This window comes from Sparus aurata, chromosome 5 (genome assembly GCF_900880675.1).
Source record: "Sparus aurata chromosome 5, fSpaAur1.1, whole genome shotgun sequence".
Lineage (NCBI taxonomy): Eukaryota > Metazoa > Chordata > Actinopteri > Spariformes > Sparidae > Sparus > Sparus aurata.
Window position 1 is genome coordinate 701,650 of NC_044191.1, and position 25,584 is coordinate 727,233.

At 42.0% G+C, this 25,584-nt stretch overlaps 1 protein-coding gene across 1 annotated transcript in view; it reads right to left on the bottom strand.

The window, feature by feature from the left end:
• Positions 1-25,584, bottom strand: part of LOC115580941 (collagen alpha-1(I) chain) — a 137,396-nt gene that overhangs the window by 19,619 nt on the left and 92,193 nt on the right. Inside the window, exons 36-50 of the mRNA XM_030415680.1 lie at positions 14,388-14,441; positions 13,807-13,860; positions 13,637-13,681; positions 13,492-13,536; positions 13,005-13,112; positions 12,835-12,888; positions 12,606-12,659; positions 12,335-12,388; positions 6,707-6,814; positions 6,238-6,291; positions 5,996-6,103; positions 5,831-5,884; positions 4,735-4,788; positions 3,801-3,854; positions 3,646-3,699 (exon numbers count right to left, since the gene is read on the bottom strand). Of these exons, the coding sequence (XP_030271540.1) occupies positions 3,646-3,699; positions 3,801-3,854; positions 4,735-4,788; positions 5,831-5,884; positions 5,996-6,103; positions 6,238-6,291; positions 6,707-6,814; positions 12,335-12,388; positions 12,606-12,659; positions 12,835-12,888; positions 13,005-13,112; positions 13,492-13,536; positions 13,637-13,681; positions 13,807-13,860; positions 14,388-14,441 (954 nt within the window). The remainder of the gene's footprint in view (positions 1-3,645; positions 3,700-3,800; positions 3,855-4,734; positions 4,789-5,830; positions 5,885-5,995; positions 6,104-6,237; positions 6,292-6,706; positions 6,815-12,334; positions 12,389-12,605; positions 12,660-12,834; positions 12,889-13,004; positions 13,113-13,491; positions 13,537-13,636; positions 13,682-13,806; positions 13,861-14,387; positions 14,442-25,584) is intronic.

Here is a 25,584-nt window from a genome sequence, read left to right on the forward strand (position 1 = left end):
AGGTGGTCTTTCAGGGTCAGTGCTATTTATGGAGGAAAATTTCACCTAATGTTGAAAATAAGATAGAAGCTGAAAAGGGAAATCTGATATTGAAATGTCAAATTTATATTGTGAGATAGCAGCTCAAAAATTAAGCCATAAATAATATTTATAGGTCCAAATTCAAAGTTTGCCTCTAAATTATAAGATTATTCCTCAGTACCTACTGCCTCAAGAGAAAAAGTTGTATTGCCATATGTATGGCAATGGAATACTCCTCCTTTTCAAGTCACATAGGTATGAAAATCCAAGTTCAAGTTTCAGCTTTATTGTTATTTCAAAAAAGAGGACAACTGACGAGGTCCAACCAAGTTTTGGAGAACTGGAGGTCTGAACAAATGAGTCTTGAGTCTTTTTCAGAACATGGAGAGTGATTCCGCAGTCCTGTGATTGGTCGGTAGTTCATTCTACCACAGAGGTGCCAAAATAGCGAAGAGCTGTGACTTTGCTGAGTGGGCTCTGTTTGCTCTCAGTGATGGGGGTACCAGCCGGCTAGCTGATGTAGAAAAGCGAAGTGCTCTTGCTGGGGTGTTTGGTCTGACCAGTGTTCAGAAGGAGACAGGTGTAGTTCTGTTGACGGCCTTGAAGGCCAGCACCATCATCTTGAACTGAATGCAGGCCGCAGCAGGAAGCCAGTGGAGGTCACGAAGGGGGTCAGATGGGACAATTTGGGAAGATTGTTAACGATGCCCGCTGCAGTGTTCTGGATACGCTGCAACGGTTTAGTCGCAGAGGCCAGCCAAGAGGGTGTTGCAGTAGTCCAGGCAGGAGATGACCAGCGCTCGGACCAGGAGTTGCGTTGGGTTTTTTGTAAGGAAAGACCGGATCCTGCGGATGTTGTAGAGGGCAAATCTGGAGAATCGGGCCACAGCAGTGATGTTGGGGGTGCAGGACAGTCCGTCGTTGAGGAGTACACCCAGGTTCCTAGCCGTTGACGAAGGCGATACCATGACATCCTCGACAGTGACTGACAGCTCCATGTGAGGGCAGTCTTTCCCCGGGATGAAGAGGAGTTCAGTTTTACTAAGGTTGAGTTTGAGGTGATGCGCAGCTGTGCAAGCAGAGACGTCTGCCAAACATTCAGAGATGCGTGTCGCAACGTGGGTATCGGAGGATGGGGGAAAGAGAGGAACAGTTGGATGTCATCAGCATAACAGTGGTAGGAGAATCCATTCAATGTGATTGCAGAGCCTAGTGATCTAGTGTATAGTGAAAACAGAAGCGGTCCTAATACTGAGCCTTGAGGGACACCAGTTTCCAGAAAGCAGGGTTTGGACAAGGCGCCGTTCCATGTAACCTGAAAGGTGCGATTTGTCAGGTATGATGTGAACCAGGTTAGAGCAGAGTCAGCAGTGCCAAGTTTAGCCAGAGTGGAGAGGAGGATTTGGTGGTTGACTGTGGTAAGTCGAGAAGAATGAGGACTGACGAGTTGGATGTGGCTCTGGCGGCACAGAGCGACTCAGTCACTGTGAGGAGGGCCGTCTCAGTTGAGTGACCAGTCCTGACGCCTGACTGATTAGGGTCAAGGAAGTCATTTTCTGAAAGATAGGAGTACAGTTGGTTTTAGACTGTGCGTTCCAGGGTTTTAGAGAGGAATGAAAGAAGAGATACAGGTCTGTAGTTTCGGATGTCTGTTGAGTCTAGGGTGGGTTTCTTTAGGGGTGGCTTTACTGTGGCTGTCTTGAAAGGAGCTGGAATAATGCCCGAAGCGAGGTTAGGAGGAGGGGTGAGGAGAGAAGAGAATAAGGAGAATAGCTTCCTGGGGTTGGAGGCAGAGGAGTTAATCTTTGACAGGTAGAAGGCAGATTTGCCTGCTGATACCGTTGAGGTGAAATCATAGGCGGGAGGCGATGGTAGTGGGCAATTTCAAAAAAATAAAATGACACAGGTCAAACAGGAGTATTATTGTGGTCACTCATACATCATAGTGTATAGTGTTCAGGAGATATGACATTTTTTGTAACACACGTATTGTTACTGAGATAAAGGCAGTTTTGAGTTGTGAATGAAACCTGAAGGTAGGGTGACTGACAGCTAGCAGAAAAAGATCAAGGGAGGGGGTTTACCAGAACTAAACTGTTGCAGTGTATCCAGAATGCTGCAGTGCACCTAGTTTCTACCCAAATTCTCCCATGTGATCCCCCTCCTCCCTGACCTCCACTGACTTCCTGTTGCAGCCTACATCTGATTCAAGACCATTGTACTGGCCTTCAAGGCCATTGACGGAACTGCACCCATCTAACTCCAAACACTGGTCAGACCACACCCCTCAGCGCATTCACTTCGCTCCATCACATCAACGGGCCGGCTGGTACCGCCATCGCTGAGAGCAAAAAAAGGTCGCTCAGCGAAGGCACGACTCTTCACTGTTCTGGCGCCTCTGTGGTAGACCCAGCATTGCATGACTCCCTATCACCCCCCACCCCTCAAAAAAAACTAAATGCAATTGTCAAAGACAAGCACTTACATCATAGCACTTATGTACTTAGGTATGCCTAATAAATAGCAACTACTATGCTCAGAAGAGGGCTTGAAAATCGTTGCTACTTTTCTGTCTTACTTTATCGACATTAATATGTTGTGGTTTCTTTCTTCGTGACAAATGTATTGCATGTGAACATGTATATGTACAATAAAGTTAGGACAGACACATGTCCGATACACATTATCAGGTCCTCCATGTTTGCTTCTGATCTGCGATGGTGATTATTTCCGTCTTGTCGGCCCCTTTTTAGCCAATGCCAGGCGGTTATTGGCAGCACTCCAGCCCTGTGCACTTTGAGCAAAATATACATTATGTGTTCACATTGGCAGCAACCGCTTCTTAGTCTAGCTGCAGTTGAAACAGCTTTCTATCTGCCACTTTTCTGTCATCGAAATGACTGGAGGCAGCAAGTTACCTCACGGCAGTGTGAAAACCTGTTTGTGATATAGGTAATGTTATTTTCAAAGTGAGACTGAGTGGAGTGCAGTGGATATGGCATCCTCTGTGGATCTGTTATTTTCTGAGTGCCAACTGGTAAAGACCCTGGTGATGTTTTGGATCAGCTGCCACATATCCCAGGTCTCCTGATGCCTCACTTCACACTCATTTTGGTAATGTTGTATGCTTCCTTGACACCTGACCTCATATCTTCATTCATCCAAGCTGTAGGATGAATGGGTAGGGAATGATTTTATTTTATTTTCTTGTCACTACATCATTAACACGTGTTGATATACAGTACATTCTTCAAGAATGGTGTGGTTCTCCTGGGTGGTGTCATCTCTAACATGCCAGTTTGTGAACTCAAAATCATACAGTAGAGGTGCTGTAGCTTCACCTGGTCACACTGATGGTTTTTCCCTTTTAATAAGCTGGGAATAACTTTGTTGCTGGGAATAAATGTGGCCTGATTGACCAAAGTAAGGATGGGGGAGGGCTTTTAGTTGCCAGGATCTGAGGCATTGCTTCTTTTGGTGTGGTGAGGACATGCTAGTGGGATTTAAGTAAAATGATGTAGCATATTTATGTTAAGATTCTTTCTTTAGTTTCTGCTTATTTGTGCATACATAAAAACACCCAAAGGGGCATTGGCCAGTTGGCGTTGTCATTACTTCACTTACCACTGGTCCAAGGCTTCCCAGGTCACCTTTCACACCTCGGCTTCCTGCCATGCCCTGCAGTTAGACAGTGTACAGAGTGAAAGTGCTGAAGCCAACACTTGCAGTAAGTGAACTTGACATTACAGCTATGATTATTTGGCAGAAGTGCTCTGTACCTTAGAACCTGGAGCCCCAGGCTCACCAGTCAAACCAGCAGGACCTCTGTCTCCCTGTAGAGAGAACAATTCCAGTTTATCAAAATGTATAATGAATATCATTCACCACATACATCTCATAAATCCATTTTACTACTCTACTGAGAGTGATTTGGTTTCTTTAAAACTGCAAACTTTATAGGATTCCCTGCATACATTACCCTTGGGTTTAGAGTTGACATATTATGCTCATTTTCAGGTTAAATCTTTTATTTAAACTAGAAAATGTTTACATACTTTAATGTTTTCTCATAGTCTATTTCTGCTGCCTCTTTTTTCATAGTGTCTGAAACATTTTCATTTAGTGGCTGTATCTTTAAGGCCTCTGTTTCCTAACTTAGGCATCTGCTCCTCCATCGTCTTTGCAGCCAGAGAGCCACTGTAACCGAGGTCAACTGTACCTCTACCGTGCATATTTCCACAATGATCACTTCCAACCGAAAACTTTATACCAGTACATGTTTGAGCACAAATCTCATCTGAGGGGGAATATGAATACCATCAGTGTTTGTGTCAGGTAATTGAGCAATTCATATGTCTTTGTTACATAATGAGAGTGTATACTGTGATGTTTATGCATAAACTATCTCAACTATTAACAAGACAGACTTGAAAAAATCCAAATTGATCTTGAGCGTGCTTTTTGGACAATAGCGCTTGAAGATTGAGCTGATTATGTCGATGTACTGTTAAATAAGTGTTATGATCCAAACCTGATTGAGAGGGAAGGCAAGATAGTCATCATTGTGTTCCTTTTTATTACTGTCCTGATGATTATGCTTGTTCATTGATGTAGTCCTGCTAAACATTTCTTTTCATGTCATACTCTGTGCTGCAAAGGCAATTGCACTTTTGAGACAAATAAAGTTGAACTTGAATATGTGAGACTGTGAACCTTCTGTCCTTGTGGCCCATCAGGTCCTGGACTCCCAAAAGTACCTGGCCAACCCTGAAAAAAAATGCACATTCAGAGCAATCACCATTTAACAGCAGCTACCACAATAAATTATTTTTAGCTCAACTGAAATGTTATTTACTCTTCCCTTTTTATTGTAATGTAAAGATGTTTTAAAATGCATTAATACTTTATTGTCACAGTGCTACTGTGGCAGTCAGGTTTTTTGTTGTTTTGTGTTTTTTCCCCTGTCTCCCCTCCTCCCTTACCTGCACCTTTCCCTGTGTGTGTGTGTGTGTGTGCGTGCGTGCGTGTGTTCGTGCATGTGGGCGTGGAAACAGCAGCTGTCTGCAGCAGCAGAGAGGCACACCTGCATATCATCAACTCATCAACATCTGCTACGTTATCCCCTTCTCTTCTGGTAGCAGATTGTTCTGTCCCTTATTGTGATTACAGCAGTGCTGCTAGCGTTTGTATTAGTTTATCTTCAAAGTGTTTTCTAGTGTTTATGCTCCTGTGTTTTTTTTTGCTGGGCTTCGTTCTGGCCCCTTGTGCAGAACCTCCAGTGCCTCTCCGTTCTTCCTCCTGCTCCACTGGCTCACCAGAGATCCCCCTACGCTGCCACCAGGCAACCCATCCTGTCTAGCTGCCCTCCTCATCCGTCAGCCACTCCCATAAGAACTCTGTCCTGAATTCATCTGATTTCCAACCTTTGGTCTCTGCATTTTTGGATCCAGACAAAACCCCACCACAACTGTTTCATTATCATTCTCCTACTTAGAGTAAGGACAACACCAGCATCTTATTTGCAGGTAGGGTGCATCATAACACAAATACTTGTACATTTATCTCCTGTTGTTTGTGATTTTTTGTGAACACACAAGTCATTTACAAACAGGAACTTTGTAGTATACAAAAAATGGACTTAATGTCAGTTGGACTTTAATTTCAAAATGAGTTAAATGCCAGTTTGAAAAATGACACAATTCAATGAAAATTACAGGGTCAAGCTTAATAAAATTAAAATTATTAAAATTATTTACCCTGTAACTTTATTATTTTATATTTATTATTATTAGGGCAGAAGGTGACTTACCTGTAGTCCCAATAAGCCGAATGGTCCAACCTTCCCCATCAGACCTCCTTGACCCTGAAAATACAAATAAATAGTAAGGCAGACAGTTAGTATTTTACTGTAGATAAACAGATGACGATACAATCAGATAGACTAATGGATAAAAAGGTATTAAGGCTCATTTACCATTAAACCTGTGTAACCTTTTCCTCCTTTTGACCCTCTTGGTCCTTGTTTGCCTGGGACTCCTGGAGGCCCATCTGACCCCAACGGACCACGATTACCCATATTTCCCTGTGAAAACACATCATTTTAGTGATTACTTTAGCAATGACATTTGCTTTCACTGGTTAAAATGGCAAAGAGTTGTAGGTGGAGCATCTTAGCCTAACATGCCACATTGGCTAAAAATACAACATTGAGATGACCTTTGTTCCTTTAGCACTGGGATCCCCAGGAACACCAGGCTCTCCATCATCACCCTGCAAAAGATAGAAAATGAATGAAAGAACCAGCAGCACAACCAGTAGCTGAATAAAATTTGAGCTATAACAATCAAACATTTAGTGGCTTGACAGAAAATGTATTGACAAATTTGTTAATTGATTAATCATTTAAGTAAAGTGTCAAGCAAAATTGAGAACAATTGAACAGTTCCAAGGTTTCCTGCTTTTCTTCTTACAAGATAGTAGATTTAATATATTTGTGGTTGGTTGGACAAAACACAACATTTCATGGAGTCATACAATGTTGTTATGGGCATTTTTCATAGTTTTCAAATGCACTATAGATCCAAATGATTAATCATCAAATAACAGGCAGATTAATCGATAACAATGGTAATCATTAGTTGCAGCCGTAGAACAAATGGTTACATAGAATGACAATACATCTAACCTCTTTGCCCTTCTGCCCAGGCTCACCCTGCAGCCCGTGGGAGCCCTGAGGTCCTGGCTCTCCCTTTGGTCCCTTGCGCCCTGATTGTCCCTGGGGTCCCAGAGCTCCCTATTTCAGAATAACAGTGTTTAACAGTTGTCTGACACTGTCTGCAACTTTGTCTGAGTTACATGATCTTCCATGAATTTTCACAGGTGTTTAGTTGAGATTAAAATGAAGGGCATGTCTGAAGATGGATGCGGACTGACCCATGAGTTCTCATGTAATAATACAGAAACGACGAAGTACTCATCTCTCTATAAAAGCAAGGAATCTCTGTCTGTCTGTCTGTCTGTCTGTGTGTGTGTGTGTTTATCAAATATCTCTGCGGATCAGGATCAGACTGACCTGAGACTTACAACATGGCTGCTGCGTGTTTCAAGGCTGTGCGACTTCGCATCTGTTTGGACTGCAATGACACCGTTAATAAATTATTTCATAAATGCTTTACAAATTCGCCGAGCATTGTCCACCGAGCCACCACAGTCACGTGCGCACCAGAGCCAATCACTGCAGAGCCCACCGCGACCCCCCGCCTTAAGAAACAAGCGGATTCATACCTGCAGCGGTGCGAGCTGGACCAGGATTTTGCCGGCGGTTCGGTCCCGTTCCGGTCTGTGCATCTAAACTGACTGTTGTGTATTAATGAGACTGAAAGAGTCCGGACCGAGTCTGTTTGGGTCTGAGGAGATCCGGAGACGCGCGAACAAAGTGGAATCGGAATCTGTGGATGTTCGTGTGTAGCTAGCTGCTAGCCGCTAGCCCACCTACACAGCCCACCTCCCGAGTCGACGGACCAGACCCACCGGAACGTCCAAAACCGGACTTGGGGTAAATAATGTCCGCCACGCTTTTTCGAGAACATTGCCGTCACGTTTGCTTTGTGTCTGGTGCAGGAAGAAACGGTAAAAATGGGCTTTTGTCACGAAAGTGTCCAAGCAGCAAGTTTGGTTGTTGAGGAACAGGAAGTTGTGTGAGGGACGTAGGCGGTGATGCAGATAGCGACAGAGAGAGCGAGTTTTGAGAGTTGAGAGATTTGTGACATATAGCGTGTTTGGAGTGTATAGTTAGTGTGTTATATGGTGTTTGGTGTAGTGTGTTTAGTGTGTAGTGTAGTCGTTTTTTTGTGTTGTGAGTCAAAACAAGGAGGAGACGGCTGAATGTGGAGCAGGCAGGAATGAGCTGAGGAGCCTGAGGCATTGCCTGCATTTAAATGTAAATAGTTACATATAACTTTGTAAATTTCAAAAACTTATGCAAAAATTTAGCAAACAACAACTTATATTTGCATTATAACTAATGCAATTGGTTCATTAAACTGTTTGTGATTTTCACAGTAAAAAATAACTTTTTCCTACTCTGATTTTATGTTATTTTGTGATTTTAGGTCCATAGTGTTAATATAATATGTCAAAATAAAAAAAATAACTGTACAGTCACATATGTGAGGATGTGCTGAAAATAATGACACCAAACAAGACAAGGTAAATAGTTTTTAAGGTGAAATAATATAATGGCATGATCAAAAGTAGTCAAAAACAGTCAATTATATCCCTGACGTCCCACCTTCAAACACAACCTCATTTTGCCATCCATGAAAAAGCTACTGAACCTCCCACTTTTCTATAGGAATACATGCTTCCTACGGGCAATGCACTAGTGGGATGAAATGTCAATATGTTAATGAGCATTATGGCCATCCTGAGTCGGTTTCTAGTATATTCTCTTTCAGCCTGAAAAGACTTCCATGCCCTGTCACTGACTCATTTAGCTTTGTTTCTGTTTATGAATACACCAGAAAAACTGCTGAACGACTCATAGTGGGGACTTAGACTGAACACAGCCCTGCAATAAAACAAAGCAGGGGGCTGTGTTGGTACAGGTAAGTTGTTTAAGATACTGATGAAAACACATTACTGCATTTAAAGGTTTATCTGGCAAAAACACAACAATTTGTAATAGTCGCAGACAGGATTTTACAACTCAGGAAAGTTATCACGGAGGCAACCATATCAACTAACACTTCAGAACACACTTGTTAGTGATGCTGGCTGCAGTCCAGACTTGGGCTTCATGGGTGTTCTCTGCTTCTTATGACAATTGCTTTATTGGCCAACATGTCTAGTCAAGTCAACTTTATTTATATAGCACATTTCATACAGCATGTGTAGACTCAATGTGCTTCAAGATAAAAGCATAACAATTGGAAAGATCATTCAAGAACAAAAAACATGTATGAATATAGCAAACAATAAATACATTCTTTAAAAATAATAATTAATAATAATAAATAATTTCCCAGTCTGGGATCATTAAAGTAATTCTATCTATCTATCTAAAACTCGCTAAAAGCTTGTGAAAAAAGGTATGTTTTGAGATTGCTTTTAAAAGATGACACAGTAGTAGCAGACCTTAGTTCATGTGGTAGAGAGTTCCAGAGAGTGGGACCATAATGACTGAAGGCACCATAAGCTGATTTAGAATTGATCCTAGGTATATTAAGGAGACCTTTATTTGATGAACTAAGGGATCTGTCCAGTGTGTATTCAGTGAGCATGTCAGCAATGTACGGGGGAGCTAGACCATTCATAGATTTAAAAACAATTAGAAGTATTTTAAAATCAATTCTTTGTTTAACGGGGAGCCAGTGAAGAGAAGTTAAAATAGGAGTGATGTGCTCAAACCTATTCGTTTTTGTCACTATTCTGGCTGCAGCATTCTGAATAAGCTGGAGTTTATTTAAGACCTGGTTTGAAAGTCCAGCAAAAAGTGCATTACAGTAGTCAAGTCTATTAGAAATAAAAGCGTGAACCAGTTTTTCAGCATCTGATTGTGACAGGAAGGGTCTAACTTTAGAAATAATCCTTAGATGATAAAAGGCAGTCTTGGAGATATTAGATATGTGCTTATGAAAGCTAAGATCAGGATCTAGAATCACACCTAAGTTATTTACATGTTCACCAGGTTTTACAGGCAGTGGTATTAATAAAGGGTGAATCTGGTACCTCAAAGCCTCGGGACCCACTAAAAGGATCTCTGTTTTGTTCTCATTTAGCTGTAAAAAAATTTCAGCCATCCACTGTTTAATATCAGTACTGCATTTGATGAGTTCATTTACTGGGCTATGGTTGTTTGCAGGGACATATATGTATAGCTGTGTGTCATCAGCATAGGAATGATATGAAATATTGTATTGCTGAATGATAGAACCAAGCGGGAGCATGTACAAATTGAACAGTAGTGGACCGAGAATTGACCCTTGAGGGACTCCGTAAGGAATGTCCACTTTATCAGATTTAAAGTTGCCAATGGAAACAGTGAAGCATCTACCAGTTAAATATGATGAAAGCCAGTTAAAGGAGAACTTCGGTCGATTTAAACATGCAGCTTCATTGCTCAAGCTACCCTTGACTTGCCAGTACCGAAGACGCGAACAAATTTGGTCCAGCCATTACAGAGCTCCGTGAACGAAGACTTAGCATTGAATGCTAACAGCATGGGGTCAGAACTTTACACTGTGTTTTAAGCGTCTTAACATGCTCCACATCTCACACCAAAAGTTATGCAACATCAGCAGACACCTTACAACACAGCACTGTAGCGTGTATGACTCAAAATGAATAAAAAAGTAGTTAAAATAGTGTGTTTGTGCAAGGAGCTACTTACCTTTTTGTTGACATCCGTGTGTTCCGGTAGCTAGACCAAACTAGCATATCCATCGAGTGTGCACTTAACAGGCTTAACAGGCTATTGTAAGGCTCATGGCTCATGACAGGCTGTAACATGGACATGTACATTATGAACATAAACACGAAAATGCTGGATTACGTTTCCGTCTCCGCCAGTGAGGGAGTAAGTGCACGCTCGACGGATCGACTAGTTTGGTCTAGCTACCGGAAGACACGGATGTCAACAAACAGGTAAGTAGCTGCTTGCACAAACACACTGTTTTAACTACTTTTTTATTCAGTTTGAGTCATACACGCTACAGTGCTGTGTTGTAAGGTGTCTGCTGATGTTGCATAACTTTTGGTGTGAGATGTGGAGCATGTTAAGATGCTTAAAACACAGCGTGAAGTTCTGACCCCATGCTGTTAGCGTTCAATGCTAAGTCTCCGTTCACGGAGCTCTGTAATGGTTGGACCAAATTTGTTCGCGTCTTTGGTACTGGCAAGTCAAGGGTAGCTTGAGCAATGAAGCTGCATGTTTAAATCGACCGAAGTTCTCCTTTAAGAACGGTTCCTCTAATACCTAAACAGTGTTCAAGTCGATGAAGGAGAATTGAACTGTGTCAAATGCTGCACTGAGGTCAAGAAGTACCAGAATAGAAACTTTACGGTTGTCTGAGTTAATTTTAAGATCATTAACAACTTTGACTAGTGCAGTTTCAGTACTGTGTTTTACTCTAAAACCAGACTGGTATATATCAAACAGATTGTTGTGTGACAGATATGCATGCAATTGTTGGTATACAACCTTTTCAAGAATTTTGCCCAAGAATGGGAGGTTAGAAATTGGTCTGTAGTTCTGAAAAACACATGGATCAAGGTTACTCTTTTTCAACAATGGTGTTACAATGGCTTGTTTAAGACCTATGGGGAAGATTCCAGTAAAAAGGGATGAATTGACTATTTCAAGGACATCATCTAGCAAACAGCTGAAAACATCTTTGAATAGTTAGGTAGGCATTGGGTCAAGATCACATGTTGCAGAACTTAAAAGCTGTACCACTACTTGCAGTTCATTATAGCTAGTAAGAGTGAAATTGGACAAAGTGTCGGCAAATGTGGAAAAAGAGAGGTTACACCTACCAGCGGAGGGAGCTACAATATTAATTCTAATATTGAAAACCTTATGTTTGAAGAATGAGGCAAATTCATTACACTTGTCTGCAGAGTGGAGCTCAGTAGGTATTAGTCTCAAAGGATTAACCAGTTTGTCAATTGTATTGAACAGAAATTTAGAGTTGTTTGGTTTTGCAGCAATAATTTTAGAAAAGTATTGTTGTCTAGATTGTTTAATTTCATTGTTATATTTACTAAGCATGTCCTTATAGAGGTTATAAACAACCTGCAATTTAGTTTTGCGCCACTTGCATTCAAGTTTGCAGCAGGTTCTCTTTAATGTCCTGACTTTTTCCACATTTCTCCACGGTGCTTTTGTTTTACCAGTAATTAATTTAGTTTTGACAGGTGCAATGTCATCCATAATTTGTGCCACTAAAATATTAAAGTTATTGACCAAGTTATGATGTGACCTCATATAAACAAATGCTGCATCTTGTCTACTCATATGCTTGTGCATATATATGTATATGCCATTACGGTTGTGTCTCTGACTGACAGTGATGGTTGAGCTGTGGCTACTAGAGCTGAGACCAAAGGTGAGCCTCCAACACAAATAATACATTATAATGGATCTAAAAAAACAGACCAATGTGCTGGAGAAACTTTCAAGAAAAGAGGGTAGTGCAACACTACATTTCAGCCTTTTATTCATGTACACTTTGATAAAACATTTATATATTAATGCATGGGTTATTTTATTTGTTGTTTGTTTTAAATACAATTCAGTAATGATGTCACAGACCTGGTCACCTTTTGATCCAGAAGATCCTTCTTCACCAGCTGGCCCTGGATGACCCTGACATGAAAAGCCCAGTCATACTTATTGTTAAAGAGTGGATTTTATAGCAAGGCCCCTTAGTATTATATACTATAAATTGCATTTCTTAAATATTGAAGATAATGAGGTAAAAATATTTTACAATATTTTAGTATGAGTATATGACTTTTAATATCTGCCTGAGTGCATTATATTGTCCTCTAATTGGTGAAGTGTCATGAGTAAGATAACTGACCTGCTGTCCATTCAGACCTGGATGACCAGTATCACCAGCAGGACCAACTTCTCCCTGTAGACATTAAATAACACACCTTTACATTACTTTAGCTGCTCTATGCCTGGCATCATTTCAGTTTTTGAAGGCTGATAAAAAGAGTATTTCTGTAAGTGAAGCTCTTGTTAGAGAGTATTTTATTCCAATATTCAATGTCTTTAAACTTGAAGACCATGCCAAAACCAGTTACCTGCTGTCCTTTCTCTCCAACCTGACCTGCTAGTCCAATAATCCCTGCTGTTCCCTAATCACAAGAAAAAGTGATTTCACAAAAAAGTAAAATGTAATGATCAGCATACAGTACATTCTTTACTGAGCGCAGCATCATAATGGAGAGGGGGGTGAGAAGTACCCACTCACTAGAAATCCTCTAGGTCCGTCTGACCCTGATGGCCCCAGAGGCCCCTTGCTCCCTGAAGGACCAGGGTTCCCCATGCCACCCTTTGGTCCTGGCTGGCCTGGAGGGCCCTGAAGCCATTAAAAACAAAAAAATAAATAAATTGTGTAAAATCTCAGAGAAAAAAGCCTTACCTTATTCTACCTTAGTTTATGATGTCCTCTCAAAGAACAAGCATTAACCTGGGCTGTAAAACTAACTACCGTCTGTATCTGCATCTATATTTCCTTATTTCACTGAAAATATCTGTATTCATACTGTCATTCAGATTAATGGTCAACTGTTGAATAGTGGGAAAAGACAACCTGGGGATGTGCAGATGCACTAGGTACGATAAATACATCTTTGAATCAAGCAGACAGAAAATAAATGGACTCAGTATGCTACCTGACTGACTGACTGGATGGATATACTGAGCCTGAAAGAACCTTAAGTGAAAGACCTACTTACTGGCAGTCCCAGAATACCTTTGGTTCCCATCTCTCCTTGCTTGCCCTGAAGGAAGATTTAGCAAACAGCAATGATGTCAGGTTATACTCATATTATCTTGGATGGTGGTGAAGTTTTTTAGGGTCCAGAAAAGTAATGTTCTCACCTTTGGTCCCACAGGCCCCCTCTTACCAGGAGGGCCCTGCAGACCCTGAGAAGACAATGTTTCAATACAAACATAATCAATATGGAGACATTTCTGACCACCACAACAGCATATTCAGTTGAAGGTGAAAAATGGATTATTCTATGCACTCAATTTGACCAAATACTAACTGGAGGTCCAGTCTTTCCTGGAGAGACAGAAGGCCCTCTGACACCAGCATCTCCCTGCACAACAGGCACGGAAAACACTAAAATCACAACTGAACAAACAACTTTACACTTGAACTCAATCACTGCACGGCTGATGGCTTTACCGATTCAAAAGTCTTATAGCAGCAAATATTTTACAGCTGTCAATATCAATTCAATTTAGTTTGGGGTTTGCTGCTGATCTAAGTTATTCATACTGTATATGTGATTTTGATGAGATTACAGTTTATGCACCACAGGCCTTACAAGTGTGTGACATCATTGGTTGTCCAGTATTTAACCCTCATGAAGTCTTTGTATTCTGTTAACTCCCCTTGTCCTATGGATCAAAAATGACCCACCTAAAACCCCTAAAAGAAATCAGCCTGATTTAATTTTAAACCAAAGATGTATTTTTTATGAAGAGGGGAAACAATATATAGACTGAGTAATCATGTAACTAGAAAAACCTTCAATATGTTACTTCCCAACCCATGAGTACTCAAAAGTCATGAATACATCTTTAGTTTGTGCTATAACATTGTGGCATGAATCAGCCTTACCACCTGCCCCATGTGACCTGGTCTCCCAGTCAGACCAACTGCTCCAGGGTAACCCTGTGGACATAAAATAATTAAATGTATTTAACATAATACATACATACTCCCTGTTTGAACTACATAGCAATGATTACATTATCTTATCCCTATTCAAGTTAGCCGGCTCGGTCCGTGGAAGTCTCTAGTGCACATGCTGTATGGGCCGCACAACATGGAAGATTTGGGTATTTTCAGAGCCGGGAAGTCAAACTTTTTTGGCTTCAACGCCACTGAGCAGCTTTCATAGAACCGAACGGGGCTTTGGCTCCAAGGCTGTGTCAAGTAGTAAAATGTCCTTGGAGCAGAATCCACCATGTTGCACCACTATGTTTCTAGAGTATACTAGAACAGACAAACCAGACTCTGGCTCTTGATAGGTGTTGTATCTTTGGTTCATTATTACAGTAATTCGTATATAAAAACATACAGTTAGGAAGGTAACAGAGAATAATTGTATTTGTTGTGTGATGAATTATAATTTAACATCAACCACAAGGTGGCAGTAATGTTTTGAGTTTACCAGTGTGAGTTATAAGTGTCACAAGGAAGAAAAGTAAAAGGTAAAAGGTTCAAACATGATGTCCAAGTCATTTTTTAGTATGTAGAACGTAGAAAGACTATTAGAGTCCCTGTTTGCCATAGAAACCATTTTCGGCTGGACAGTGCAGGGACCAGTATCCATGTCAAGCATGAGTGAAGCTTCATGCATGTAGATTGGCAATGAGGAAACCATTCGGGTGTCAGACCAGTTACGTGCATTCTGTGAAATGGAGATAGAATAGAATAGAATAGTCTTTATTGTCATTGTACAGGAGAGTACAATGAAATTGAGGGTGCTCCCGCAGCAACAAATAAAAAATAGCAACACATAGAACAAATAGTAATATAAATATAATAAATGATATCTATATAGCCCTTTAAGGTGCTAAAGGGAGGTAGGAGGAGGTAGATTGGGTTTCTTCTTGTCGGGGGGTGGTTTGTTAGTGTATCTGTTCGTATTTGTAGTTCGTATGGCCCAGGGGAAGAAGCTATCTGTCAGCCTGCAGGTATGGGACTTTGTTGAGCTGCTGCGTCTCCCAGAGGGCAACAGATCAAACAGGGGGTAGGAAGGGTGTGAGGGGTCTCCTGTGATGGCCTTGGTTCTCCTGAGACAGCAGGATGTGGCGATGTGTTCCAGGCTGGTCAGAGGGCAGCCGATGATCTTTTGGGCAGTGTTTATGACCCTCTCCACCGCCTTCTTGTCCTCGGCTGTTGAGCCTGCGTACCACACACCCAGACAGTACATCAGTACGCTCTCCACAGAGGAGTGATAGAAGGCCAGCAGCAGCTTTGTGTCCAGTTTGTTTTTCCTGAGGACACACAGGAAGTGTAGTCGCTGCTGAGCCTTCTTAACCAGGGCCCTGATGATGTAGGTCCAGGAGTGGTCTGCGGAGATGTGGGTGCCCAGAAACCTGAAGGTAGTGACAGTCTCCACCTGTTCTCCATTTATGAGGAGGGGGGTGTGGTCATGTCTGTTCTTCCTGAAGTCCATGATGAGTTCTTTTGTCTTTTGGATATTCAGGGTCAGGTTGTTGTCTGAGCACCATAGCGACAGTTCCTCCACCTCGGCCCTGTACGCTGTCTCGTCCTCGCCTCGGATGAGTCCAACCACTGTGGTGTCATCCGCATATTTAATAATGCAGTTGGTTGGGTGAGTTGGAGAGCAGTCGTAGGTGTACAGGGCGTACAGAAGAGGGCTAAGAACGCAGCCTTGAGGGGAACCAGTGCTGAGTTGAGTGCAGTGGAGTGGTGGGGCCCGAGTCTCACAGAATGTGGGCGACTTGACAGGAAGTTTCTAATCCAATTGCAGGTGGGGAGGGGGATCTGTAGTTCCAGCAGTTTGGTGATGAGAATGTCTGGATTTATGGTGTTAAATGCTGAGCTGTAGTCCACGAAGAGCATCCTCACATAGCTCTTCTTGTTCTCTAGGTGGCTCAGCGCTGTATGGAGTGTGAGGGCGATGGCGTCCTCTGTAGAACGGTTTGCCCTGTGGCAAACTGGTGGGGGTCGAGGGAGGGAGGGAGACAGTCTCTGATGTGCTGGGAAACTGATCGCTCCAAGCACTTCATGATTACAGACGTCAGAGCGATAGGTCTGTAATCATTCAGGCTGTCTATGGCAGGTTTTTTGGGGATGGGGACGATGATAGAGGCCTTCAGACAGGATTATGGTGAGGATCCCTGCCAGTTGGTCTTCTGGGGGGGTGATGGTGATGTGAATTGGAGTAACTGTGGAAACAGGATGCACCAGAGCTCCCAAACAATCTAAGTATTGCCCAGAAAAGATTTTAGGTGCTGCAAGAAAATTTCAAAAATGATGTGACATTGTTCAAGAGATAAAATGATGTGATGGAGGAATATCTTCAGCAAGGAATATCTGAAGCTATCCCAGAGGCTAAGCACACAGTAGAAATTGAAAACAGTAATGTCAAGTAGTACCTGCTCATCATCCTATGAATAGGGAGGACAAGGCGACACACAAGTTGCGAGTTATTTTCAGTGATTCTTTACACAAGGACGGCTGTCCCTGTCTCAACGACTGTATAATCACCGGACCGAGCCTAAACCCAGACTTCCTAAACATCTTAGTGAGATTCATTCTGATCCAATTGCATTTATGGCAGACATCGCAAAGGCTTACCTACAGATATCTATTGCTCATAAGGACAGAGATCTTGTCCACTGCTAGCAAGAACCTCTAAGTGGACCACAAATTCCTCTGAATTGAAGGCCAAGTGGCTTCAAGGATATTTCGACTTCACTCTGGAACCTGATCGCACATAGCTGTGTGTTAAAGGTGCTTGATCTAGTATGGATGGATATGTACATTACAACGTACATAACATATCAGGATTTGAGAGGAGGGCAGATCCCCCTTCCCCTTTAGGTGTAAGGGTCAGGGAGTCATATGAGGGGCTATTCTCTTTGCCTGAGGTGTTTACAAGAAGCTAGATGGGATGACATTTACTGTGCAATAAAACATCAAAGGGTCAGTGTCCCGGGAAACGCATGATCAACACAAACATCAGGGGTCATTGTTTTGGGAAGAAATGATTAACAACTTTCTTAAAGTATGTAACCCCAATTCTGTTGTTTTTAAGTCGGAAACAATTGGAAGACTGTAGAGAACACTTTTGGTCTTCGCTCCATGTTGCATGTATTAAAGAGATCTGATTCATCACACTGAGTCTAAAATCATTCAGAGAATTAGCAGCTATCTAACTCAACAAGGAGAATTTCCCTAACATTTTGGCGACAAGGATGGGATGGATGCTCTGCGGATTGACGCCTGAGACTGGACTGAAAGTTAACCTGTTGGCAGGAGTCTCAAGAAGAATCACGTAAAGTTCTGCTCTGACAAATGGAGGACTGGATCCTACCTGAAGTCAGGCACAGGTGGAGGATGTTCATTCAGTTGTTTAATTTTGTAGAAAAAAAGCAGATCACAGACATGACACAAAACTAAAGTCATTTCAAATGGCAACTTTCTGGCTTTAATAAACACTAAAAGAAATCAAGAAAAAAAATTGTGGTAGTCAGTAACAGTTACTTTTGTAGACCAAGCAGAGGGAAAAAAATATGGAATCACTTAATTCTGAGGAAAAAATTATGGAATCATGAAAAACAAACAAACAAAAGAACACTTCAACACACCACTAGTACTTTGTTGCACCACCTCTGGCTTTTATAACAGCTTGCAGTCTCTGAGGCATGGACTTAATGAGTGACAAACAGTACTCTTCATCAATCTGGCTCCAACTTTCTCTGATTGCTGTTGCCAGATCAGCTTTGCAGGTTGGAGCCTTGTCATGGACCATTTTCTTCAACTTCCACCACAGATTTTCAATTGGATTGAGATCCGGACTATTTGCAGGCCATGACATTGACCTTATGTGTCTTTCATCATTCCCAAAGATCCTTTCAATTGATGGGATAAGAAAAGTGTCCAAAATGTCAATGTAAACTTGTGCATTTATTGAAGATGTAATGACAGCCATCTCCCCAGTGCCTTTACCTGACATGCAGCCCCATATCATCAATGACTGTGGAAATTTGCATGTTTTCTTCAGGCAGTCGTCTTCATAAATCTCATTGGAACGGCACCAAACAAAAGTTCCAGCATCATCACCTTGCCCAATGCAGATTCGCAATTCATCACTGAATATGACTTTCATCCAGTCATCCACAGTCCACGACTGCTTTTCCTTAGCCCATTGTAACCTTGTTTTTTTCTGTTTAGGTGTTAATGATGGCTTTCGTTTAGCTTTTCTGTATGTAAATCCCATTTCCTTTAGGCGATTTCTTACAGTTCAGTCACAGACGTTGACTCCAGTTTCCTCCCATTTGTTCCTCATTTGTTTTGCTGTGCATTTTCTGTTTTCAAGACATACTGCCTTAAGTTTTCTGTCTTGACGCTTTGATGTCTTCCTTGGTCTACCAGTATGCTTGCCTTTAACAACCTTCCCATGTTGTTTGTACTTGGTCCAGATTTTAGACACAGCTGACTGTGAACAACCAACATCTTTTGCAGCATTGCGAGATGATTTACCCTCTTTAAGGAGTTTGATAATCCTCTCCTTTGTTTCAATTGACATCTCTCGTGTTGGAGCCACGATTCATGTCAATCCACTTGGTGCAACAGCTCTCCAAGGTGTGATCACTCCTTTTTAACTGCAGACTAACGAGCGGATCTAATCTGATGCAGGTGTTAGTTTTGGGAAAGAAAATTTACAGGGTGATTCCATAATTTTTTCCTCAGAATTGAGTGATTCCATATTTTTTTTCCCTCTGCTTGGTCTAAAAAAGTAACTGTTACTGACTACCACAATTTTTTTTCTTGATTTCTTTTAGTGTTTCTTAAAGCCAGAAAGTTGCCGTTTGAAATGACTTTAGTTTTGTGTCATGTCTGTGATCTGCTTTTTTTTCTACAAAATTAAACAACTGAATGAACATCCTCCAAGACTGGTGATTCCATCATTTTTGCCAGGGGTTGTAATAAGTGAGTATGGTCTTATGAATCATTTGCTCTATTTTGAAACCGAGGTTGCTCACATAATTCCTTTGTGGTAGTGAGCTCATATGTGTAAGGGCCCATGAGGGGTAGTACCCATTTTTCCATGTATTTACTTTGTGGTATTGGACTTTTGTGTGTAAGGGCCCATGAGGGGTGCCTTTTTTCCCATGTAATTCCTTAGTGGTAGAGGACTTTTGTGTTGAAACGAGAAAACTGTAGAGAGAGAGAGAGAGAGAGAGAGAGAGAAAAGAGAAACTTAAGTATACCTAACTATACAGCAAGAAGCTGTTGTAACTGAACAAGTAAAGCATTTGAAAGAACTGATTATTATAAATACACATTGTGATGGGAAAATTTCAAGAGGCTGAAAGAGTTCTAGATAATCCTTATAGATGAGTGAGTAAAATAATATGCTATGATAATAATATGATCCTTTATGAGATACTGTAAAATAATGGTATGATACAGAATAGTATTGTATGTAGGCCCCACTGCAACAAAATGGGCGTATGAGTAAAAATATATGTATGAAATAAGAATGTAAAGAATACATTTTGTGGTGACATTCAGTGACTAGTCTACAGCATGTATGCTACAAGGGTGTGCTGCTCGGAATGACTGTGTTGTACAAACCACCTGACTGATCAAGTTACCCAAAAGTAGTGTGTGCTTGATGAGATCCAACCATTCGCTTGTATGGGAAGATCAGTGTGATTGTGAAATTTGTGTGAATGATAAGCCCACATCTATCCCAGTTAGTCAGTAGCCCCATTCACACTGCCCTTTGAGAGTGGGGATCTTGCACCAATTTTTCTCTGTGTGAAAGTCTTAGATGCAGTGAAGGGTTAAAATTCCCATAAAGCAACCTGACATGACCAAATAACAGTAACGTAGTAGCTTATTTAATTAATTTTATATACTATTTTAATCCCAAATTGGGAAGTTCTTTTTTTCACTCACATTACACACCGGTGCACACACACAAACACACACATGCAATGTAGAGGAGATGAGTGAAGGGGCAGCCACACATGCCATGGCACCCAATGAGCAGTGTTAGGGGTCAGTGCCTTGCTCAAGGGCACCTCGGCAATGCCCAGGATGTGAACCAGCACTCTCCAACTGCCAGTCCACATCATTCCTTTTTTGGTCCGGATGGGACTTGAACCGGCAACCTTCAAGTCACCAAGCCCGACCTTCAAGTCCCCAAGCCCAAGTCTCTATGGACTGAGCTAGCCATCAGCCCTCCCAATCAAGACTTCCCCCTCCTAACCCTTTCCCCCAGAGAACAGAATCCCTCCCTGTGAGTGACATATTCAGACAGTGTTGTGTTTACTGATGGCGATTATGTAACTATGTAATTAAGAGCAAAAAATGTAACTGTCACTTTCCAGGATGTTTGGTTGGTCAGGATCTCAATCACAAAACATTATAACAGCATCCATATAATTAAAGATTATAAATGCTAAACTTCCTAATAACCTGTCTGCTCAGGCAGCTTTAACACCACAGACACATTCAGTCAGTATCATCCACAGACCTTGAAGATGAAAAAGTTATCAAAATCTTTTGCCTCTGTTATCCCTGGTGGGCATGACGGTTCAGTTGATTTTGCGGATTAGCCATAAAGCAGGAAGTCCTTATAACTTCAACATACACTTTCCCATCTACACCAAATTGGTCACACATGTAGAGGGTTTCGCCCTGAATTGGCCTATGCATCAATACTGTGTCATATCCATATCCACCCACTGGACACAGGAAATCAGCCTCATATCAATCAATCTGACTTCATTTATATAGCACTTTCATACAAATAACATGTAGCACAAAGTGCCTTACACAATAAATGCAAGCAAAACAAAGCAGAAGTAAAACCAAGAGCCACACACTCTCTCCCTCTCTCTCTCTCTCTCTCTCTCTCTCTCTCTCTCTCTCTCTCTCTCACACACACACACACACACACACACACAGAACACATGCATACATTTTTGAAAGAAGGCAACTGAAGCACAGTCTTACTCTCAGCAGTTAGCAGTGCAAACAAATATCCGATTTACATGACATTTACAGGTTGTTTTCTCCACATCATACACTACATCATGACATATAAATGATGGGTGATCTCTAGCGCCACATAGTAAACCAGTAAATGCGTGCACATGCAGACATCTACATGCGTGCCCTCTGACAGCTGCTTGCAGCTTTAATTGTTGTTGCTTTTTTCTTTACTTATCACATGTGCCTTGTAAAATTGCTTTATTTTGTATTTTTTGTTGTATATATTTCTTTTTACATTGTTGACATTCTGTGGACAGCAAAGGAAGAATTTCATTGCACAGAGAAACATGTTTCCTTACTGTGCATATGACAATAAACACTTGAAATCTTTGAATCTTAAATCTTGAATTAACCTCTTGTCTACATTATTTCTAGCTGCCTTAGTAGTGGTATGCAAATGGAAAGCTCAAACAGGTTCTGTTGACTCGGTGTCAAAGGCACCTGCTCTTTCACCTGCCTCCCCCACTCTACAGATGCTCTTTTCTGTCCAACAGACAATGTTTTTTTTTTTTTTTTTACAGTTTTCAACTGCATCATCTATTGGACCTTTTTTTAGGGCAAAGGAGAACAGTGTCAAAAGCAGTGTCCTGTGATCATCAGCTAAAATATGAAACCATTCACAATAAGAGTGAAATGTCTCCTTCAGGATATTTGGCATAGGGTCATCAGCTGGGATGAGAAACTGCTGGACGATCTCCCTCAAAAGTATCAGCAATGGTGCACGGAGTTAATTTAGCTGCATTAGATAGTCATTTACAGGTAGTATCGAACTGACAATTTGCAACATGGATGAGGCCAAGTTCTTCATGTGCTCAGCAACGCAAGTGAGAAAGCCTACAGTGCCATAGTGTATCAAGGTCAGACAACTGAGGGAAAAACTGTGACCAGACTTGTCATGTCTTGAGTTGATGGGGGCTCTGGTTGCGGCTAGAACCAAATTTGCATGTGGTCAAATTTAGTGGTGCACAATATATCAGCCACCGATATAATATCGGCAGATATGATAATTTTTTTACACATCGGTATCGTTCCGATGTTAAAATAGGGCCGATGTGAATCATTCCTGTGTATTTGACGTGTGTGTAGGCTTAGATGTGAGAGTGTGTGAGAATTTAGATGTAAATCTGACCTGTGGAGGGCAGTAATACGCTTAACAGCGTCTACACTGCCGAAATCCTAGAAGAAGAAGAAGAAGAAGAAGAAGATTTGAGAGTGTCGGGGCGGGGATGTTTGTTTTTGCACGGGCGCATACATTTTCAAGCAGGTGCTGGAGGCGGCAAAAAAAAGTCCAAAACTAAGTTTGACTTTGCCTTTGGTGAGGCAGCAGCGATGTCGTCTGTCTGGTCGTTCTTCAAAGTGTCTGAAGAGGATCCTCGATATGCTGTATGCAATGATTGTGAGGGCCGGGTGATGCGAGGGGGAATTCGTGTCAAATCGTTCAATACAACCAATTTGATCACCCACTTAAAAAACAAGCATCCCGAAGCCTACAAAGAATATGAGAAACTAGCTAATGCTAACAAGCAGCGGAAGAAAGCTGCTGCTAACGCTGCGGCAGCTGCACCAGTTGGTAGCCCCATAGAACAAGCGCTGGAAAAGACCAAGAAATTCCACAAGGACCACCCGAAGCAAAAGGCATTGACCATGGCAATAACCAAGATGATCGCTGTTGATGACCAACCGTTTTCAGTAGTGGAAGACGGAGGATTCAGCGAGGTGCTTGAGGTCGCTGAGCCCCGCTATGACAAGCCAAGTCGTCGTTACTTTGCGGATGTCGCCCTACCTGCCTTACGTGATTTCGTAGCCACTCACGTCCACAAGTTACTCGACAACAATGTCAGTGACATCAGTTTTACAACGGATATCTGGAGTTCCGACCTCAACCAAACAAGCATGTTGAGCCTCACGGCTCAGTGGATGGATGAAAACTTCGAGATGAAGAGAGCCATGTTACATGCCCAAGAATTCGCTGGCTCGCATACTGGTAGGCCTGGCTATTTTTTTGACAGATGCAAATTAAATTAAAGTTGTGTATGATGGCTGGCTTGCATGTCAGCTGCAATAGCCTAACGCCTAGCACTACATATCTCTAGCGGTAGGCTAAATATAACTGTGTTTCAGGCAGAATGTAGTTGTATATCATGTGCCAGCTAGCTAACGTGTCTTTGATCAAACGTTTTTTTATTATTTTATTCCAGGTACCGCCATAGCCAGTGCGTTTGACGGTATGTTGACAGAATGGAGAATCCGTAAAGAAAATGTGCATGTCGTGCTTCGAGACAATGCACGAAATATGGTGAAGGCGATGGAGGAGTGTGGTGTTAGAAGCCTGGGCTGTATGGCTCATCTGGGGCAGTTGGCAGTGCATGATGCAGTACTAAGCCAGCGAAGTGTCGTTGACTCTTTGGCTATAGCGAGAAAAATAGTCGGACATTTTAAAAGCTCCCCCCTTGGTACCTCTCGGCTGAGAGACATCCAGAGAGAGATGGGAATGAAGACCAAGATGTTGCAACAGGACGTCCCGACGCGCTGGAACAGTACATTCCTGATGATGACAACTCTCCTGGAACAGAAGCGCGCACTGGTTATGTACAAGGCTTACCATGGACTGCCCGTATCTCTCAACGCAAACCAGTGGAGTCTCATTGAGAAAATTACCACACTCCTGGCACCCTTTGAAGAGTTGACGAGAGAGATTAGCTCGCATACAGCTACAGCTGCTGACGTGACGCCGTCTGTTGTGGCACTCAAGCGTTTTCTGAACAAGACAGCCGAAACCGACAGTGGGGTCAAACCAACCAAGTCTGCACTGCTTGAAGCAGTGAACAAGAGATTCGAAACCACTTTCTCCGAGCAACTGTACTACTTGGCAACAATCCTGGACCCCAGATACAAAGATCGCTACTTTGACGCAGACCTCAAGCAAGTGGCAAAAAACAAGCTAGAGAAAGAAGTGGACAAGATGACAGCGTCAGCAACGACCAGCGCCAGTGCCACAGATGGGCCTACACCAGACGCAGAAGACGCTGAAGAAGGTGAACCACAAGAAAAGAGGAGGACGCCAAGTGAAGGGCATTCATTATTGGACATGTTCGATGAAATTCTGGAGGAAAAGGAGAAGGATGAACAGGCAACAGTTGCAACGAGTGTGCAGGTAGGCCAGGTTATTATACTATTTGAATCAGATAATCTTTTAGTCTTTTATTCAAATTAAGTATTTCACATTTCTTTGTGTGATCAGATCATTTATTGACAGTCAAATCTCATGAAAAACTGCGGTCCATTGTTATTATTGAACTTGTAGGATTGCTGGTTGCACGCCACGGCTAACATGGTGCATCTCAATAGTCTGTCTTGTCTAAAATTCAGTGATAGGCTTGTCCCGTCCAGTGATGGGGTAGGTGCTCCATCCAGTGGATAGATGGTGAAACAATCTTATTAATTGGCTACTACATTGAAATGACTAGGTGTACATACTACTGGGACTTCAGAGTTTTCGCCCCACAAGAAAAAAAGATAATTGAATCAACAATTTTATTTCATTTGGTGTCATGAATACAAATGTTGAATAATAATTTCCTGATGATTTGCCAGAGATGTATATCTATACAATTCTCTATATTTCTTTTAGGTGCATGGTTACCTGAGTGAGCCCACCATCCCCAGAAACGTGAGCCCGCTGCAGTACTGGCAAAGCAACATGACCCGCTTCCCTTTAAGGCCGAAGCTGATTTAGCTGCATTGATGGCAAGACAAAGGCTTTTACAGGACAAACATGCACTGGAGGAGGAAGAGCAGCAAATATGGAAACGGAAGGAAAAGCTCAAGTTGGACGAAGAAATCGCCACACACTTGGCTAAAGTGAATGTGTTGAGGGCTGCTAGCACATGTGGTTCTAAAGGCACTGGAACAGACCAGTCCAATGCAATGTATCTTAAAAGGGAACAAGGCAGAACAACAAAGTTAAATGTCCATGCTGCTTCTTTCAATCCTCAGAGGCTGGAAATGTCCAAACAGCAACCAAACTTCAGAGTCAGTGCGCCGGTCA